At 39.7% G+C, this 21,735-nt stretch overlaps 1 protein-coding gene across 2 annotated transcripts in view; it reads left to right on the top strand.

Annotated features, from left to right (window-relative positions):
• LOC126092624 (WW domain-binding protein 4) overlaps window positions 1–21,416 on the top strand; it is a 102,492-nt gene extending 81,076 nt beyond the window's left edge. For both annotated transcript variants that reach the window (XM_049908343.1, XM_049908342.1), the window contains exons 3-6: window positions 6,002–6,136; window positions 8,080–8,332; window positions 11,042–11,336; window positions 21,090–21,416. In XM_049908343.1, coding sequence (XP_049764300.1) covers window positions 6,002–6,136; window positions 8,080–8,332; window positions 11,042–11,336; window positions 21,090–21,312 — 906 coding nt within the window. In that variant the 3' untranslated portion in view covers window positions 21,313–21,416. The remainder of the gene's footprint in view (window positions 1–6,001; window positions 6,137–8,079; window positions 8,333–11,041; window positions 11,337–21,089) is intronic.
• The last annotated feature ends 319 nt before the right edge of the window (window positions 21,417–21,735 follow it).

The raw sequence follows: 21,735 nt of genomic DNA, 5'->3' as shown, positions 1-21,735 counted from the left end.
ACGTGGTAGGGAAGCTAGAAAATTGGAAAAGGGAAATGCAAAGGCTCAATCTAGATGTCGTTGAGATCAGTGAAGTGAAATGGAGAGAAAACAAGGATTTCTGGTCAGATGAGTATAGAGTAATATCAACGACAGCAGAAAACTGTGTAACAGGGGTAGTGAATGTGAAGGTATGGCAGAGAGAGTGCTGCTGTGAACAGTCCAATGGTACAGTTGTTCTTGTTGAAATCAACAGCAAACTGTCACCAACAACAATAGTTCAGTTGCACTTTCTGCCATTGCAAGCTAAAGGTAAAGAGATAGCAGGATAGTGAACGAGTAGCAGTAGTAAAGGGAGATGAAAATCTAATAGTCTTAGGGAACTGGAATGCAGTTGTAGGGGAAGGAATAGAAAAAAGGGTTACAGGAGAATATGGGCTAGGAACTAAGAATGAGAGAAGAGAAAGACTAATTGGGTTCTGCAATAAGTTTCAGCTAGTAATTGTGAATACTCTGTTCAAGAATCACAAGAGGAGGTGGTATACTTGGAAAATTCGGGAGATACGGGAAGATTTCAGTTAGATTACATCATGATCAGACAGAGATTTTGAAATCATACATTGGATTGTGAGGCACCCCCAGGAGCAGATATAGACTCAGATCACAATGTAGTTGTGATGAAGAGTAGGCTGAAGTGTAAGAGATAACTCAGGAAGAATCAATATGCAAAGAAGTGGGATACAAAAATACTATGAAATGAAAAGATATGTTTGAAGTTCTCTAAGGCTATAGATACTGCAGTAAGTAATAGCTCAGTAGGAAGTACAATTGAAGAGGAATGGACATCTCTAAAACAGGCAATGACAGAAGTTGAAAAGAAAAACATAGATACAAAGAAATTAACTGTGAATATTCCATGGGTAACAGAAGAACTACTTCACTTGGTTGATGAAAGAAGGATGTACAAAAATGGTTACAGAAATTCAGGAATATAGAAATACAAGTTACTGAAACAGGAAGTGCAGGGAAGCATGTAAAATGTGAAGAAATCAAAAAAGAAATGAATGTCGGAAGGACTGATCAACATTTAGGAAAGTCAAAACAACCTTCGGTGAAATTAAAAGCGAGGGTGTAACTTGTAAGAGTGCAATGGATTTCCACTGTTAAATGCAGAGGAGAGAATGGATGGGTGGAAAAAGTATATTGAAGGCCTCTGTGAGCAGGAAGATTTGTCTGATGGGATAGAAGAAGAAGAAGTAGGAGTTGATTGAGAAGAGATAGGGGATCCAGTATTAGAATCAGAATTTAAAAGGGATTTGAAAGACATAAGATGAAATAAGGCATAAGTGATAGATAAAATTCCACCAGAATGTCTAAAATCATTGGGAGAAGAGGCAGCAAAATGACTATTCACATTGGCATGTAGAATGTATGAGTCTGGTGATCTATAATCTGAATTTCAGAAAAATGTCATCCACACAATTCCGAAGACAGCAAGAGCTGACAGCCGGCAAGTCTGAGAGTTATTGTACAATCAGCTTAACAGCTCGTGCATCCAAGTTGCTGGGAAGAATAATATACAGAAGAATGGAAAAGAAAATTGAGGATGTGTTAGATGATGATCAGTTTGGCTTTAGGAAAGGTAAAGGCACCAGAGAGACAGTTCTGACATTGTGATTGACAATGTAAGCAAGACTAAAAAGAAATCAAGATGTGGTCATAGGATTTGCTGGTGTTGAAAAAGCGTTCGTCACATTCGACAATGTCAAATTGTGCAAGGAAATTAGGGGTAAACTCAAGGGAGAGATGGGTATTACACAAAATGTGCAAGAGCCAAGGGGAATTATAATAATGGAAGATCAAGAATGAAGTGCTCAGATTAAAAAGAATGTAAGAAAGGGATGTACTCTTTCGCTCCTACTGCTCAGTCTATACACTGAAGAATCAATGAGGGAAATAAAAGAAAGATTCAGGAGTGGAATTAAAGTAAAAGTGAGAGGATGTCAATGATACAATTCGCTGATGACATTGCAGTACTAAGCAAAAGTGGAGAAGAATTACAATTACATGATCTGCTGAAAGGAATGGACAGTCTAATGAGTACAGAATGTGGATTGAGAGTAAGTCAAAGAAAGAATAGAGTAATGAGAAGTAGCAGAAATGAGAACAGCACAAAACTTAATATCAGGATTGGTGGTAATGAAGTAGATGAAGTTAAGGAATTCTATTACCTAGGCAGCAAAATAACCAATGACGGACAGAGCAAGGAGGACACCAAAAGCAGACTAGCATTGGAGAAAATGGCATTCCTGGACAAGAGAAGTCTACTAGTATCAAACATAGGCCATAATTTGAGGAAGAAATTTCTGAGAATGTATGTTTGGAGCACAACATTGTATGGTAGTGAAACATGGACTGTGGGGAAACCAGAATGGAAGAAATTTGAAGCATTTGAGATATGGTGCAACAGACAACTGTTGAAAATTAGGTGGACTAATAAGGTAAGGAATGAGGAGGTTTTGTGCAGAATTGGAGAGGAAAGGAATATATGGTAAACACTGACATGAAGAAGGGACGGGATAATAGGACATCTGTTACAACGTCAAGGAATGACTTCCATGGTACTAGAGGGAGCTGTGAGGATAAAAACTGTAGCGGAAGACAGAGATTGGAATGCAGCTAGCAAATAGTTCCAAGTGCTACTCTAAGATGAAGAGGTTGGCACAGGAGAGGAATTCTTGGTGGACCACATCAGACCAGTCAGAAGACTGATAACTCGAGAGGAGGGAGGTTTCCATGAGAAGGGCCCAGTGTGCTCAGCCATTATCATCTTGAAAGATGGATCTGTCACCAAAATGTTTACTCTAGGGCAACACAATGTGTTCCAGGATCCCTTCACAATGTCGCACAGTCTTCAAAATTGTGCTTGAAAGTGAAGACATGTGTCCGACATTTGTGCATCATACCCATCCAAAATATGATGGACACACCTCCGTGGTGAACCCATTAGATTTCAAGTTCCTCGTGGGGCTTACAAGCCATAATTTGTAGGTTTCAGTCATCATCTGGGTGATCAGTGTGAAGTGAATCTTCAATGTTCTGTTTCTCATGATAGTGGCTGAACGTCCAAATGATGTTGATGTGGTGCACACCAATTCAGTGGACAACTTCATATAGTGACTCACCTTTTTTGTATTAAAGTGACAATGCCCACATGGTCTAAGCTTGAAATGATTCTGTCAGGCACACTGATTGGCTGAACAGTATGTATGAGTTGCACTGTCTGGTTCGTAACTAAAGATGTGGCACGCTCCACTAAATTGCACTGAGAATGCAGATTTACTTTTCCCTCCATTGCCAGGGCTGGCTTGAGAGCGTTTTTCTACATAATCAACTTTTATTTGGTGTCCCTCCTCCCCCCTTTTTCTCTTATACTCTTTCACCTATGTAAGTTTTTGCTATTAGTCGTGATGTGCACTGAATTCAAATACTGCATATGGGCTCCCCTAGTGCCCACTTCAGTCTGGCACCCCAGGCAGTCGTTATTAATTGTGTCACACCCTGTATAGAAATCATACATCTGTGACACCTCTGGCACCCCTCTCAGTGCAGTGCTCCAAGAAGCAGCTTGTGGTGTTTGGGCCTTAATTCACACTGTCTGTTCATAGGTAGTTGTTTGATGTATGTAGTGATTTCCAGTGGTCTGCAGAGTATTGAGAAGGAGGCTTGGGGAGGGAGGAGAGCTTTGGGGGTTTAACATACATGCACACACACACACTTATTTTGGCCAATTTATTACATGACTTGTTCAACGTGACTGAGGGTTTCTACCTGACAAATAATCAGTTGTTCAAGATGCAATATACAGGGTTATTACAAATGATTGAAGCGATTTCACAGCTCTACAATAACTTTATTATTTGAGATATTTTCAAAATGCTTTGCACACACATACAAAAACTCAAAAAGTTTTTTTAGGCATTCACAAATGTTCGATATGTGCCCCTTTAGTGATTCGGCAGACGTCAAGCCGATAATCAAGTTCCTCCCACACTCGGCGCAGCATGTCCCCATCAATGAGTTTGAAAGCATCATTGATGCGAGCTCGCAGTTCTGGCACATTTCTTGGTAGAGGAGGTTTAAACACTGAATCTTTCACATAACCTCACAGAAAGAAATCGCATGGGGTTAAGTCGGGAGAGCATGGAGGCCATCATGATCTCCACCACGACCGATCCATCGGTTTTCCAATCTCCTGTTTAAGAAATGCCGAACATCATGATGGAAGTGCGGTGGAGCACCATCCTGTTGAAAGATGAATTCGGCGCTGTCGGTCTCCAGTTGTGGCATGTGCCAATTTTCCGCGGGCTACGCGTGAAACTTGCCCGCACGCGTTCAACCGTTTCTTCACTCACTGCAGGCCGACCCGTTGATTTCCCCTTACAGAGGCATCCAGAAGCTTTAAACTGCGCATACCATCGCCGAATGGAGTTAGCAGTTGGTGGATCCTTGTTGAACTTCGTCGTGAAGTGTCGTTGCACTGTTATGACTGACTTATGTGAGTGCATTTCAAGCACGACATACGCTTTCTCGGCTCCTGTCGCCATTTTGGCTCACTGCGCTCTCGAGCGCTCTGACGGCAGAAACCTGAAGTGCGGCTTCAGCCGAACAAAACTTTATGAGTTTTTCTACGTATCTGTAGTGTGTCAATGAATGGAGCTACAGTGAATTTATGAAATCGCTTCAATCATTTGTAATAGCCCTGTACTTATTTTTAATTAAAAATTCAGATCTGGGTGCATATGCATTCAGATGTGCTATTTCTGAGGCCTCCTTAAACCATCCTAGGTAAACTCTAGAAGCACTCCTTCAAGAAAGCCATTCTTTTTTCTGCACTCTTTTCTTTTAAAAATGGTGGTAGTTTGCTGTCTGTGTTAATGAACCTGTCTGAAAAATCTGAGGCTATGTGGGAGGAAAAACAATATAAAATGTGAAAAGTTTTTTTGTAACTTGGGAATGTGGATGCCACACACATTAAAGCTGGTGGCAATGCTGGCAATATGGGATGTAAGTGGCAAGGAAGGGAATGTTGGGGAAGAAGAGGTGTAGATTTAGAGAGAGAGAGAGAGAGAGAGAGAGAGAGAGAGAGAGAGAGAGAGATGCTCAATTCAGTTGAGCAGGTGCTGGAACTGGAGAACCCAAATAGCACAGGCATTGAAGTAGTTACTAAGCCATTGCTGTCATGGTGTGCAGCAACTGTTAAGGAGAAAATTGTTATTTACGTACCTACACACATGCCAAATCACTCATAACTTAGCCATTTGACTCTCACACAAAGTAGTGAGGGAAATGGAGGATAATTCTGGATTTTTGGTTCACAAAAATTTGAAAGTAACTTTTTGCCATAGAAATGTGTCTTCTATTTATACACACCATACCTTTGAATATCAAATTATCAGAAACTGACAGATGCAACATATTAACCAACACATTGTTGTATATGGATGCTTATAATGTCTTTGGTTTTAAGTGGCCTGAGTGGTTCTATGTTTGCATTACTCAATTAGTATATAGTTCTGCAATGTATTTGCTCCTGCCTATAAGCTATCCATATGTCTACATGAGTTGAAATGTGTAGCAAATCATCACACCAACAGAAATATAATTTTACATTGGAATGGCACAAATCCTCCACAGCATTAATCTTTGCTAAAAGTACCAGAGTTAACACGAGAAAGAGTAAAGTGTGTTGTTGATTCTTGCTAACTAATAGAATAAATTAAAGTTGCATTGAACTAATTTGTGCACAATTAATTGAAATCTTTTCCTACAGTATTCCCTATTCCATTAGCAATTTCTTGTGTATTCCAAACAAATAGTCCTTCTGTATTTCATTTTAATATTCATCTGTATTATGCTAAAATGAACAGTTCAGAGCCTAAAATTTTTGGAAATATGCCAGTTCCTACCAACTTTTTAATATTTGTTTGGAACCCTGTAACTTGTAACTGTTTATTTCTAGAGCATTGAATTCCATGAGGGTGGTTCCAGACACAAGGAGAATGTTGCCAAACGCATCTCAGAAATTAGTAAGAAGAGCCGAGAGGAATATGAGAGTAATAAAAACATTGACAATGAGATGAAAAAGATGGAAGAGGTATAGTAAAATTATTTGTTTCACTTACTCATCAGTATCATAATATATAAGCAGCCACAATTTATATTAACAGGTCATTCAAAGTGTAATGTGTTCATTTTCTGCCATACACCATGTCACACAGATATTGTGAGAGTAATAAATTTAAATTATAACTTAATGGTACATTCTCGTGTACTAGAATAACATATAAAGACAACAGCAGAAATTCAGCAGCTGCTAATGAATTTCATGCTGTGCCAGATATAAACTGCTTTCTTAATCAAGAAATGAGAGAAATATTTGTGCTAGGTAGAGGAAGGTGAAATTCAAAGTTGAAGCATTGCAGTTTTGCTGTGTTCTACCACTGCCAAAGAATTGCCGGCCTTTCTTTTGGAAGGATTTCTTACTACCATAAATTTCTTCCTTTTGCAGTCACAGTGGTTCAACCACTTCGTGCTCTCTTATGGAAAGGTGTTCCTTTTCACTCATTGCCCACCTGTGAGTGTGCTTTTATGCTACTGAAGTCAAAATTACACTTTGCACCATGCTTAGTTACCTTCCAAGCAGGCCAACATCTTAGTTCATTCACCAATGCCTCTCAGTATGGCCTTGGGGCCATTGTTATGCACAAATATGTGGACTGTTCCAAACATCCTATTGTATACACTTCCAAAACTCTCATTCAGGAGCAACAGTGCTACTCACAGATACAAAAAGAAGCCACACTCAAAAAAATTTCATATATTCATATATGGTTCTAAATTTCGTTTTGTCACTCTTGTTTCTCTTTTCCACCCTTTGGCATCTTTATTGGACAAAGCAGTCCATTGCCAACAATGCTGGGCTCTGTTTTTGTCATGCTATAACTATGAGATTCATTTCCAACCCACTGCCCAACATGCTAATCCAAATGCTCTTTCTCAGTTGCCATTTGGCCCTGATCCAGCATTTGATCAGGATAAATTGTAGGTTCTCCATTTAGACATTGAAGTCTGAAACCCCATGGATGGTGGCTGTCGTGGCCGATCCTGTCCTGTGTCTGGTTGTTTTACAAATGTCCATCACGGCTGACCAGATAAACCATCAAGCTAAGCCTTGTGTGATTATTGTGCTCACCATTACTGCCTCATTTTCGATAGTGTGTTACTGTTGGCTACTGAAGAGTCAGTGCACACGGTTGTGATCCTATCCACATTGTGGTGGGGTGTCATGCGCTTTCTCCACCTGGACCATTGGGGAGTTTCTTGAACAAAATTTTTGGCCCACCGCAATGTGTTTTGGTTGGGTGTTTACAGTAACATCACATGTATTGTGTAAGCCTTCTCTCAGAGCGCCACCCATCGGGTGCCGCCACGGGCCTCTCTTTCCCCATCTGTCGGCCCCAGCACCCCTTGGGAGCATATTAATGCTGATGTTATAGGTCCATTCCTTAAAACCTTTTGGCTTGTAGTAGTTGATGCTTTCTCAAAATTTACTTATGTTTTTTTTTTTTTTTTTTTTTTTTTTTCTTTACCTGTCCATATGCACAGCAGCTACAGCCACAACCCTCTCAATGTTTTTTTGTTCCTAGAAGGACTGTCATATATGCTTGCAACTAACAATGGCCCACAGTTTGTGTTTCAATATTTTGAAGATTTTTGTACAAAGAGTGGCATCTGGCACATTATGGCCCCTCCCTTTCATCCTCAGTCCAGTGGTGAGGAAGGTAACTGTACAGTTTATCTGACTTGCATTAGGGAATCTCGTTATTGTTGTGTGTGTGTGTGTGTGTGTGTGTGTGTGTGTGTGTGTGTGTGTGTGTAGATGCTGTTCTGTTAATATGTGTGGGGAAATCACCAATTAAGACCTTTCTCTTCCAGCAAAATACCAGTGACGTTCACTTCTCTCCTTAAGTTGATAGTATGTCTAAACTGAAAATCACTCAGAGTTGTAACAAATGCATTGGTAAAATTTTGCTACAGGCTGCAATGAAAGCGTATCTGAAGGATGTGGAAGCTGAAGCAGATTACACATCAAAAATTATTAAAGAGAAAGCAATGCAGAAAAATCTAGAGGAAGGTGGCACCTCGGAAGAAAAAGAATTGGTAGATATTGCCGTTAGGGTGAAAGAATCTGCAGAAACTGCTGAAACAGAAAAAAAGGAGGAGAAAAAAGTGTGGTGGGAAGCCAAATCAGATGAAGGCCATACATACTACTGGAATACAGAAAGTGGAGGTATGATCACTTCATATGTGTGAAAAGGTTTTCATTCCAATTTAAAGACATGGTCAACAACATTTCAATTACTATTTTATAATATACATTTATTGCTTGTATTATATAAGTTAAACAAATGAATAAGTGTTGCTCTAATTTGCAAATTAAATGTAATTTAGGAACACTTTTTTTCCCATCATTATACCTAACTGAAGAGCCCAACTGAACTTATTTAGCTGATGAATTTGCTTTATTTTTTTTTCCTCCTAAGATCTATTCATCTTCTCAATGAAGTTTCTCTTCCATTCTTTTGTCCAGATTCTGTTGCTTCCAGTTCTTGCTTTGCAAGTCGATGATTCCCACAAGTGTTCTCATTGCATCTCTATCCTATACTGTATCATTTGTGATACCAATTTCCTGAAGATATTGTTCAGTTTCAAGCAGTCAGTTGTTATTAACCTTAAATGAGAAACCTAGATAAAGAAATCTTTCATTCATCCTATCATATTTCATTGTAAAATTGTTATCATTCATTCCTGAAAGTGTCAAAGTTTTTTCCCACTGTGCTGATATAATGCTCGAGACTGCTTTTTGATTAAAATTGTGCTTAAGGAAACTGGACTCAAACTTTTCTTTAGCATTTCTCTTTCTCACTCTTTGATGTCATGAATTAGTGATATGCCTCCAGTTATTAACACTTTTGATGTATCAATATTATGAGAAGGAAAGTTGCTACTCACCATATAGCGGAGAATCTGAGTCACAGATAGGCACAACAAAAAGACTCTCACAATTAAAGCTTTTGGACATTAAGGCCTTTGTCAGCAATAGACACACATACGCGTGCGCACTTGCACCCCCCCCCCCCCCCCCCCCCACACACACACTCTCTCTCTCTCTCTCATATAAACAAAGATGATGTGACTTACCAAATGAAAGCGCTGGCATATTGATAGACACACAAAATTCAAGCTTTCGCAACCCACGGTTGCTTCATCACGAAAGAGGGAAGGAGAGGGAAAGACGAAAGAATGTGGGTTTTAAGGGAGAGTGTAAGGAGTCATTCCAATCCCGGGAACGCTGTATGGTGGGTGACTAGCAACTTTCCTTCTCATAATATTGTTACATTCCATCCTGGATTTTCCACTGTTCAATGTTGATGTATATAATTATGGTTTTCATTACTGTATTGTAGTGTTCTAATCATAGTTTTGAATCCCAGCAATTTTTTTAAATTTGATCTGCTCCATGTGATTCTGTAGGCTTTTTGTATCTTAGAGATTCTCTCTCTGTTTGCTTCATGATTTAATCCTGGAAGTTAGTTAATTTCCCCTTTTGCATCAGAATTTAGGTACCTTAGATTTTTGCCAAGTTGAGTTGCTATACCTTATCCATCTAGGAACTGAGGTGTTCCTTCCGTGTACTGAGTGTCTGTTAGATTTCCTGTTGAGTTTTAGCTTTAACACTCTAATAGATGTAATCTCTGATGCTGGAAAACTATGAAGCAAAAGTAGCTAGTGCCACGAACCACATAATATTTCCCATCTTTTGTTTTCTCTGTAGTTTCCAGGGCTTTATAATACTATTTTATTCTTTTAGAAACTGCTCAGAATGTAATTCAAGCATTACCAATACTCTTTCATCCCACGAGGAAATTATTATGTTTTAATTTTTCATTTGCGAATTGTCTCACTGGTTCTTGTGTAATGATGCATCTTAACTGTTTTATAAACTATGGGATCATGACTGCTATAACTGTTAGAATAGTTTTTGTGATCTTGTGATGACCATTTGAGATGGTAGAAACAAGTTATATAAAAAAAAAATTTTGGGTGTGTCAAAAAAATAAAATATTTTTACTAATTTCGTATTTCTGTATATTTCATCAGTTACTAAACAACTTTCTTTGCAGTCCGTCTATTGTAAGTAATAATCAGTGAACTGTTGTATATATTGATTTGTTGTAACGTATTTGTATTTCAAAGGTAGTTCAATTTTTATAATTTTACAAGCTTTACGTTATGAGCTTCTTGTTTTTTGATGATGCATTTGTTCTTATCTGTTCTGCTTAACTGATAATGGTGTGTGGATCAGTGGGTAAGTGCAAGTCTTCCAGTTGGACACCACTTTGGCAACTTGCTTGTCCGGAATCTATCGCATTTATTCACCTGGAGAAAGGGGATCTACAATTTAACTTGGAACTTTAACCACATTTCATTCCTGAAAAGCCTTCACATCACTGAGTGGAGATTGCTAGATTAAAGGCAGACTGAAAATTTCCTGTTGTTGATCAGGATTTAAGCCCACGATATCTTTGTTTCCAGGCTCATGCTTTACCACTCAATGACTAGGCCTGAGTTCAATCTAAATCAAAGTCACACATATATAACTGCTTGACAATTACGAAAAGGAGTTCCTAGAACAAAATCAGTAAGACAAAAGTGATGGAGTAGTAACTCTGAAATTCATGTAAAACATAATAGAAAGCAAAAACCCACAGACAGTAAACTGAGCTAGTTAATATTATCTTCTACTGTCTCTGGTGTCAGCTATGGATTTACTCAAGTGACTGACAAGTCTTCACAACTCTTAAATCTCTACATGACCTGTTCAGAGTGTCTCGCAGTTGTTCAACGTTGTTGCAATTCTTACAGTGCTATTTTTCTTACAGTGTTATCTTTCACTGAGTATAAGTTTATGTGCTAATATAGTGTTCTCTTTATTTAGAATCAGTGTGGGAACCACCAGAAGATGGCTATGTTTCATTAGCAGAGCAAAAAGAAGAGGCCAAGAGAGCTGAAAAGGCAGCAAAGAGAAAGAAAGCAACAGATGAAATGAAGAAGAAAGAAGAAGAAAAACAAATAAGTGAAGAAAAACAAGCACGCATACAGCGTGAGAAAATGAAGGAAATTTATGGGAGGAAAGAAAAAGAAGAGGCCAAGGAGAAGCCCAAGATGTCTGCTCCTATAGGTCCTGCTCCAAGGATTGATCCTTATGGCTCATGGAAAGTTATAGAGAAAAAGTAAGTTTGCCAAAGATCTATGATTACTCTTGTTGATACCAATGATGTGTACTGCAAACAAAGCTTGAAACCTGTTCACAAAAGTACATCAAAAGTAAAAATATTGAAGGAATAGTGGACATTCCAAATGCCAATTCACAGGTCCTTACACTATCACCAAAGTTTGAATTTTCTTAACACTGACACACTGTGTACAAATGAATTAAATTTCCTAGTTGGAATGAAGGTTTCAACCTTTGTATGTGTCAAGCAAATGTTTATAGATAAGCTGTGATAACTTTGATGATACTGAGTATGTAACTACACTGTCTGACAGTAAAGGGAAGCACTCAGGAGACATGGTAGAATGTCAGTATAACTTTGTATATGTACACACAATTGGCATGTGTGTATATGATTAGACAGTTCTGTGGCATGTAGAATGGTGACCTGAATGGATTAATGTTGTTCATATTTAGTATTGTTGTATGGCCTGCTAAGGTATTTAAGGAGAATGAACAAAATCAAATGTTGGGTGATCTGTATGAAGAGACAGTGTTATCAGCACAAGACAGAGTTTCAAAGGGTTCTCATTGTGGGTCTGCATTTAGCCAAGTGATTGAATCTTGCAATATTCAGATTTGTGGGGCATGTCAGTGTGACAACGGCCTGATATTAGACGGTATGGGAAAATGAGGGCAGGCATACTTGTCATCAAGGTTCCAGCTGGCCGAATCCGACCACCACAAGGGAGGTTCATCATCCACTGCACTTCTGTGCTTACCATATGAGAATGAGTAACGGACTTCCTGCAACATTCTGTGTCATCCCACACCATTGGTTGGAGACTAGCAGCTGCCAGACTATGAAATTACTGCCCTTTGAATAGGCTGCCATCAACACCGCTATCACAAATGGCTCTGTTTGGTGTGTTACTGTGATCAGGAAGCATGTGTTACTGACAACTGGCATTGCATTATGTTCAGCGATGAATCCTGGCTGTGCATTACCCCGAATAGCTGTTGTTAGGGAGTGTGGTGGCAACCTGGGGGGGGGGGGGCAGGGGGGAAGGGGGAAGTACCACTATTCCACTGTGTCCTCATGTGTTGTCTCTCATGCGACAGTACCATGGTGCTATTTTTCGACAGGATAATGCTGATCCACATGCGGCATGTAGCTCTACGAACTGTCCATGTGATGTTGAAATACTCTCATCACCATCAAGATCACCAGGTCTATCCCTAACGTTTCCATCGCAATGCCAGTACCCAAGATTCTGAGAAATAGTTATAACAGGTGTTGATTAGTTAGCATCAGGAGAGGATGCAATGGTTGTGTGAATCTTCCTAACCAAATCTGTGCCTGGGTTCGGTCCAGAGGAAGTGCGGTATCTTGTGTTCATAGTGCCAAATTCTTTACAAATTTCACTTAGTTTTGTAATTACTGAGACAACATTGCATACCCTATCAACCTCTGAACTTCTGTTTCGTATCCTCCTTCCCTTCTGGGTGCTTAACTTTTTTTTTCGTTTTTGTCAGGCAGTGTATTTAGAGGGAACAGATCTGTGTTATTACGTTAGCTACGAGGGCATGTTGAGAAGTAATGCCTCCATTTTTTTTATAAGAGAACTCTTAAAGTTTTTTAAATAAAACAAACTGTATTAACATTCTGCATCCTTATTCTTCATGGCTAAATATTTATTCCTCAACTCAGCTGCCCTGTTTGGTGACAAAGACATTTATCCTAACTAGAGGTTAGTTTGTTGATACTGTCACTACAGAATGTTTGACTTTGTTGACAGAGTCACAACCTCTCTGCTTGCACTGCTTCATCACTATCAAAGTGAAGCCCTCAAAGGTGTTCTTTAAGTTTTGTAGACAGATGAAAATCAAATGGAGCCATGTCGGGACTGTATGGAGGATGATCAATAACAGTGAACCCAAGGTGATGGACTGTTGGAGTTGTTGCAGTGCTCATGTCTGATCTGGCACTGTCATGCTGAAGGAGAGAGTGCCCCATGTGTGGTTAAATTCTTCAAATTTGTGCTTTCAGAATCTTTATTACAGCATGCTGTTTCTCACACACCGATATAGTTATGTTATGCACTACCATGTTACACACTACAGTTTGGAGCCCTCTAGTGGCAGAGGGTTGCAACTTGAATCAGTGAAGTGGGAAAGTCGACTGAGTAATATGCATGACACATAATACCTCAAATGATATGGAGGAAAAAAAAAAAGAAAAAAGAATTTGGAGGCATTACTTTTCAGCATGCCCTTGTATTATAGCACTCTCCCAATGTTTGTGCATAAATGCCAAGACATCCAAAGGAATGTTGTTATGGTCTATGGTCTGCATCCATACTGTGCAAACTGCTTTGAAAAGTACCTGGCAGAGTATACTTTTTGCTGTACTACACATTAGGATTCCTTTCCATTCCATTGTGCAGGAAAAATGACTACTTAAATGCCTCTGTGTGTGCTGTAATTAGTCTCATCTTCTGTGTGCAAATTCTATGGGAATGGCACCTCAGAGGATTAGTTGTCATTGTTCTTTAAGGGGATACAGAATCACCTATCCCCGCAATGTTAATATATGCCTACTATAGGGGACATTTTCTCACAAACTACTGGAGACAGAGAGGTAAAAATTTTACTGTATGTGCATTCATATGTTACAACAATACTGAAACAACAGTTTATTGTCAAAGTATTTTCTTACAGAGATATTGTACATTTATTTTTAAGTAAATTTTTTCCATCGCTTTTTACTAGACTATCACCCCTAAGTCTTTTGTAAATCAAGTAATTAAAAAATCGTTGTTTCAGTATGTAATAGGGACCTATGTCGCTACGTCATAAAAATTTCAGACTTCTAGGTTGACCAGTACCTGAGATAATGTTCCTAGATGAAGTAAAAAGTAAACTTACGGGAAACGGAGAAAGAAGATTAAAACATTCCTGATCCGTAGCTAATACCCCCTTCACAGTCTTCATAATCATCTTCAAGTCTTCTTTTGGCACCCCTCTGCACCTGTCTTGCTTTTTTCACTAATGTCTTGATTATATTATCAGCATGCCTTAGTCTGTGCTGATCTAAAAAGAACATAGCACGTACCGTACGGGAACCAACACACATACCCAACTTTTGAAGGACCTGGCATTTAGTTATATTTCCAAGATTGAAGGTTGCCACAGCATCATACACACCAAAATGTAGTGTATTAATTCCGACAAACACTGTTTTTGGGAGACGATGCCATATCACACTATTCAAGCACTCGTTGGGGTTCTGCGTTTTTCCGTGAAGACATTTCATCAGAAGACTTCTGTCAGCCAGATCTCTGAAAATGGGCTTTATTTCTGCCATGATGGCTGATGGTAGACTGTGGTGGTGAATGTATTTCTCTCCTGTTGTTAGTCCCCTATTGTATTTACACCAGCTGTTTTCACCTTTGGGGCACAAACCATGTTGTGGATGCTCATCCGTGGATGCGGTGTGGAAATATAAAGCCCATATAGCTCTCCTCATTTCTTCAAGATTGCCTGTATTTTGCCTGATTGCAAGGCCATAGCAGTTCTGAATGTGGTCTATTATGGAATCAGTCAATCTTCCTCTGCCATCCAAGGTTTTCCCATCATCTAGTTTTTTTCCCTTTCATAACTGATTTTAACCTTCTCAGCCTGGCACCCATTCTCTTCTGCACATGTCCTATACATTCAAGTTTGCTTATATTTACACTGTTCCCATATGGTTTGCTTTCCAAAACTTCTTTGAATGCTTTAGAGTCACCATCTCCCAGATATTTGACATAGCGAACATTATACCACTGTGAAGAGCGATGAAAAATTTTCTTCACCCCAGCAACCTCCATGCCACCACTACTACCATAATAATTAGCAATACAGTCATCACTGTGTTCATTTTTCAGCCTGCCTGTGCACCTACAGTATTTAGACATTATTGCAACATCAATAACCTTGCCAGTATCAACACTAGTTGCTGTTACAACACCATTGTTGGAGGTGTGGCCCCTTTTCTGCCACGTGCCATCAAACGCCACTGTGAGGTCACGACTGCCGTCATTTTCTTCCACTGCTTCTTCCACAGCAACCTGCATTGACTTCTGTGCTACATCTTCAACTGCAGATCCTAGTACATAATTGTAAGCTTCAAACTTTGAAGGTGCACTTGGAAGATTTAGAACACCACATAGCATATCACCAGCTGCTTTGCCCTTACCAATTGCTCGCAATCCATAAACTAACCTAATATTTACACTATAAAGTTCAGTTTTCTTGTATCCATTATTTACAGTTACTGAAACCGAACTTGGAAACTTACAGCTGTATTTACAAACACTGCATATTAAATTAAACTGGGCAGCCAGGCCAACATGGGATTCTACTTTCAGAGAAACGTTTCCATGACATTTTTTGCAGCACAAACTGTTTTCAAGAGCTTCACACAATATATTCGTATCAATGAGTTCAAAAACTTCATTCCCTCTATCAAGTAAATTATATTTCTCTTCCAAATCTCTTAGTTTTTTATGAGAAGCACTGTTTTCATTTGGTGTAAGTTCGTTCGGCAAATCAGTAATAAGTGGATTCACATTTTCCAACAGTGATGATGATGAACTGCTTTGCTTTGCTAATGAATCATTATTTCTTTTCTTTTGCCAGTTCACACGCTTTTTAAATACTTTTGCTTTAGCTCTAGGCATTTTCACTGCGAAAAATGAAGCACTAAATACGAAATAACTCAACAACAACTACTTTCTTATATCACACTGTTTACAAAACAGTCCCGCCACAAAGTCAAAGAGTAACTTGAGGAAACCAGAGAGAAACATTTTCGGGCAACTAGTGTATAAATAGTCGCTGGAAACCGGGATATTTGAATTCATGTCACTTTAAAGGTACTGCCAAAAAGTTCATGGTCAGCCACGAGAGACGTGTATAACTAAAGCGCAATACCCGATCTCACAAATATATAAAAATAAAATAGTTATAATTGTAGTAGAGCTATGTATGATACGTCATTTTAAAGAGGAAACATGGCAGAATATAATACGCCAATAAAAAAAAATTCGATTTTTTAACCCAAAATCCGATTCCGTATCCCCTTAAACATCCAGCAGTTCAGATTTTTCGGATTACTGTGAAGCTCTCCCATGAGTAAAAACTGTAACCATTTGTGCTGTCCTTCTGTGTACATGTCCAGTATCCCTTGTTATGTTTTGTATGGTTCCCACATACCTGAGGGATATCCCAATAGCATTTTGTAAGCAATCTCCTTTGTATCCAGAATGAGATTTTCACTCTGCAGTGGAGTGTGTGCTGATATGAAACTTCCTGGCAGATTAAAACTGTTTGCTGGACCGAAACTCGAACTCGGGACCTTTGTCTTTCGCGGGCAAGTGCTCTACCACTGAGCTACCCAAGTACGATTCACTCCCCGTCCTCACAGCCTTACTTCTGCCAGTACCGTGTCTCCTACCTTCCAAACTGTACAGAAGCTCTCCTGCGAACCTTGCAGAACTAGCACTCCTGAAAGAAAGGATATTGCGGAGACATAGCTCAGCCACAGCCTAAGGGATGTTTCCAGATTGAAAATCTCATTGTACGTTTCTTCTCTGCGGCCTCCCATCATTTGCTTTTGTCACCTGCTTCATCAGCTACAGTTCTTACTTCCTGCCACTTTCCAAATAAGTGAGAGCCCTTCACCACTTTGGCTTCAGGCACAGGTTTGTGTTCATTTTGACCTCAGCTCATTCCTGAAGGATTCATCTCTGGAGCTGACCTATCGCTTCAAATTTCTTGAACTTCGCTAACAACTTACCGATAGCATATTTTTGTACACTGATGGTTCCAAGTCCACCCACGGTGTTGGCTGTGCTTTTGTCATCAGGGATGATAAGCTTCTCGACCAGTGCACAATTTTTACCACAGAGCTTTTTGCCCTCTATCAGGCCGTTCACTACGTCCGAAGGCACCAGCTCACTCGCTGTGTGATCTGCTCTGACTCCCTCAGTGCCCTTCAGAATCTGGATGCTCCAGATCCAGTCCACCCCATCATTCAACGGATCCAGGGCTGCCTCCATTTGTTCTCAGATGGGGAAGCCCAAGTGATGTTCATGTGGGTTCCTGGCCACGTTGGTGTGCCTGGGAATGACACTGCTGATGCTGCAGCCAAGGCCACAGTCCATCTCAGTCGGCCCGCCTCTTAATCTGTTCCCTCGCAAGATATTTGTACTTTTCTCTATAGGCATATCACATCACTTTGGCATGACCATTGGTGGTCTCTTCAAGGGAACAAACGCAGAGAAGTCAAACCTCTCCCAGCAGCCTGGTCAACTTCCTCCTGGTCGTCTTGCCTTGAGGAAATAATGTTAGCTCGGTTGCAAATAGGGCGCTGCTGATTTAGTTACCACCACTTGTTGAGTGGTAACCCTGCACCCAGCTGTCCTTTCTGCAGCCAGCCAATAGCAGTCAGACATTTCCTGATCCTGTGCCTCTATTTTGCCACTTATGTCTCAGGGTCTGGCTGCCACCCGCTTTGCCAGACATTTTAGCAGATGACGTGCGAGCTGTGGCTTGCATTTTAAGTTTTTTAAAAAGCAGTAATATGACAAAAGAGATCTGATTTCTACCTGGTGACTCCGGTGTCTTGTCGACATCTTTTAGATACTCTTCCGTTTTTTCGTTTTTCTTTTTAAAGATTCGTTTTTTCTTCCTTTCTGTATTGGACCTTGAAACGGTTTTTTACCCTCGTGATCCCAGCATTCTATGGTTTTATAGTGGGCGCTTATGACCTTAGATGTTTTGCACCCAAACACCCCTCCCCCCCCCCCTCCCCCCCACACACACACATTTAGCTGTTTCTGAATACCACTGACACTATTGTCTCTCTTCTTTGCAGTGAGGATTAGATTGGGGCAGTACTATTGGACTTTTCTTTGTAAAGGAACACATTCATTTATGGACCATACAAAGTGCTGGCCATAGTGGTGGGGACAGCTCACTCTCAGGAGTGACATGGTGAACCTCAGTCTGCACTCTGCCTTTTCTCTGCTGTGTTCTAACTCCACTGAGATTGGAGCAGCTTCCGTGTTGGGATCTGTTCGTGGCTGAGTTGAAATCCATTGCTCTTGTTGATTATGTTCTTCTGAAGCTAAGTTTAAATGGCCTTCTTGTATACACATTCTTGAAAGAGGGAGATGTTTTTCAAAGCTTTTTTGCCTCCATACTTCATTCTGTGTTAGTCTCTAAGCAGTTGATAATTTCATTGGCTGCTGAAGATCGGTGTGCCATTTATGTTCAGTGCACTTTTCTTCCACCAGTCAGTTGCTTATCTGACTTACGCCTTTCCACACTTGCACAGTATGTGCTGTTTGCTAGGTTTCCAGATTACTACATGATCTTCTGGTGACCATAGATGAGACTTAGTTTTGGCCAACAGGTAATATGTGCATTTTAATTTGTGATAGTGTAAAATTCTGCCAATCTTTCTCATTATGTTGCCATTGTACAAGATGTAGGCCATTGCTGTGGGCTTAGTCTGCTCAGGTTTTGGTTTTGGTGTGCCTGAAGACGTGTTGAACAAGGCCCTCAGTTGAACTGAATGTAGGATTCAGCTTCATTGTTCAGTGATCACATGAGCTCTGTGGATCAGCAGGTTCAGCTCACCTTCCCTTTCTAGTGGGTGACAACAATTGGAGTCATGAATGTATTGATCTTTGTGAGTTGGTGTATGGTACATGCAGTGTTGCAGTCTTCCATCCAGCCTTCCCTGTACCAGAACACCCCAAAAAGGTAATTGGTCATTTTGCTTTTCCTCCACAGTGAACTGCATTTGATTGTCAATGGAGTTCATGTGTTGTAGCACTTCTTTCCCTTGAGGCATTATAACAAAAGTATTATCAACATATTTGTAGAAAACTGTTTGTTTTAATGGTGCTGAGTTTAGTGCCATGTCCACGGAGTCTTCCATGTCCGTACTGGCAATCACAGATGACAGAGATGCATTTTATCCATGTATTCATAGCAATGCAACCACAGAAAAACCAAGCAGACATCAGCATTAAATTAAATGTTTTCTAAATGTGGATGCAATTTTTTTTCTGCGATTAATTCTGGCAAATCCTTGAGTGCAACTCTGGTGAAGAGTGACACAACATTTAAATTAAGCATGAGATTTGAGCTAGCCAAGCTGAATTATTATAAACATTCCATGATCTGAGCAGAGCACTTGATGTGGTGCTCACATCTGCCACCCAGGTATTTTACAATCAGATACATTATCACACTTACTCTGCATCTCAGGAATATGCCCTCCCTGTGCACCTGTGGGAGTCCATAGAGCATAATTGGTGTGGTTGCATGAGGCTGAAGTTTCTTCACTGGCTCATTTGAAAATGAACTTGAAAGAAGTTCATCAATAATATGGAAAGGACAGATTGGCACTTGCCACATGGAGGAGGTGATGAGTCACAGACAGGCACAACAAAAAAAGAGTACAAGAAATATGTAAGCTTTTGGACAAAGTCCTTTCTCAAAAACTGATCTGTCACACATTCACGTAACAACAACTCACACTCTACATGGTTACTGTCCTCAAGCACGAAGGCCAGATTGCAAATGCAACTGATGTGGGCAGCAGTCTACTTGGGTGGGTGGTGAGGGTAAAGAGGAGGCATATGGTGGGGAGGCAGAGGGATAGCAGGAAGAGGGGTGGAAGAAGATGCTAGTGTTGTCTGTGAGAGGGTGTGGGGGAATGGTGGGAACAGACCAGGTCTGGGAGATACAGCATCAGGAAACTTGTCCCGGGGAGGGGGGGGCTGCTGCAATGAACAGTCCTGTCCTCTGCCCGCTATGTCCATGCATGCTAATACAGCCTTGGCAATCGGTATCTGTTTGTTGTAGCTAGCCAGTAGCCATTGCCATGTGACATGTTTGCTGTGACCGCTGGAGTCACACCAGCCAAAACATGAACTTACTGCCACACAGCTAATATCATTTGTCACTTTCTGAATCTGTGTCTATATTGCTAGAGTAGTGGAGTATTACAATTAGGATCTAAAAGCAAGTGAAAAGAAGAGCATAAAATGAGAAAATCCAAATCAAAAAGGTATCAAGAATAGGAAAAGCATATGGATTTTGGTAGTAGGGTGTTGATAAATTGTGTCTAGCAGGGTGTTCCACTAAGCATTTGAAGGAGAGTTCTGTGTAATGCTGATACTTTAAATGAGCAATGGAAAATCCAATCAAAATGTTGTTGATAATGCATGATTGAGTCTGACCTTTATCAGTGTTCTCAGCTATTGTTTTTCTTCATTACCAGTACTTATGGAACATATCTATATTTTCCTGTTTGCATGAACTAACTTTTTGGGTGCTCAAGACACAACAGTGACTTAAAGTTGAAATAGTTTGAATATAGCTTACACCATGGCTTTTCTCTACTTTCCTTGAATTTGTAAAAGTGGCAGATAATTGTTAACCAAAAATTTCTCTGTAATCTCTGAGCTGGAAAATGATCTCAGTTTTCAACAGTACCACTTACCAAGATGCAACTCTAGCATCATGTTGTGTGGCTTTGAGAAGAATTTATCTGAAACTTCTATAGCTTTACCTTTTGTACTCTTCATTTGAGGTTAATATATAATTTCTCTTTATAGGAATCATTTGTATTAGCCTAATATGAAGTCCTGTATATTCAAATGGATTTTTAGCTTTATTCAATTACTGAAAACAGCAATCTTATTTCCAGGGAATTCAAACCAGTGGATCTTCAGCTACCTGAACAAGAGTTTATACCAATCAAAGTCCCAACTCTAACTGAAGAACCGAAAGTAAAGTTCAAAGAAAAAACTGTTGCAACAGGAACAATAGTGACAGATGATGATGATGAAGTTAATGTATCAGGTTTTAAAAAGAGAAAAGCTGCTCCTGGTGTAAAAAGAAATATGAGGCAAAGATTGGACGAGGACTAGATTAAGCAGTTGTGTTTGCTCATACTGTGATTGTGACTTGTGTACAAAATCTTATTACAGTTTTATACACGTAATAAAGAGAATAAACATGTTGGTAAAAATAATTGTGTTACATATGTATTTTGTCATCAAATACTTCTTTAAAAATGGTTCCCTGAAGTACTGCAATGAAAATAAATTTATATAGGAACCACAGGTATTATAAAGAATATGTATTTTGCAATATAGCCACAACATTCATGCTTTTTTTATCATTTTGATTATATTTCAAATCCATGATTTAAATTGGTACTAGTGCTGGAAGAAAAGTTACGGATATGTATCATGACTACTCATTTCTGGAATCTTCTTTCTTCCATGGATACTAGAATTTACAGAAGAGGAACATCAGTGTAGATTGGTACATTAGGGAGACAGATAGCT

This window comes from Schistocerca cancellata, chromosome 7, assembly GCF_023864275.1.
Source record: "Schistocerca cancellata isolate TAMUIC-IGC-003103 chromosome 7, iqSchCanc2.1, whole genome shotgun sequence".
Taxonomy (NCBI): Eukaryota; Metazoa; Arthropoda; class Insecta; order Orthoptera; family Acrididae; genus Schistocerca; species Schistocerca cancellata.
This window is presented reverse-complemented; position numbering and strand designations above follow the sequence as displayed.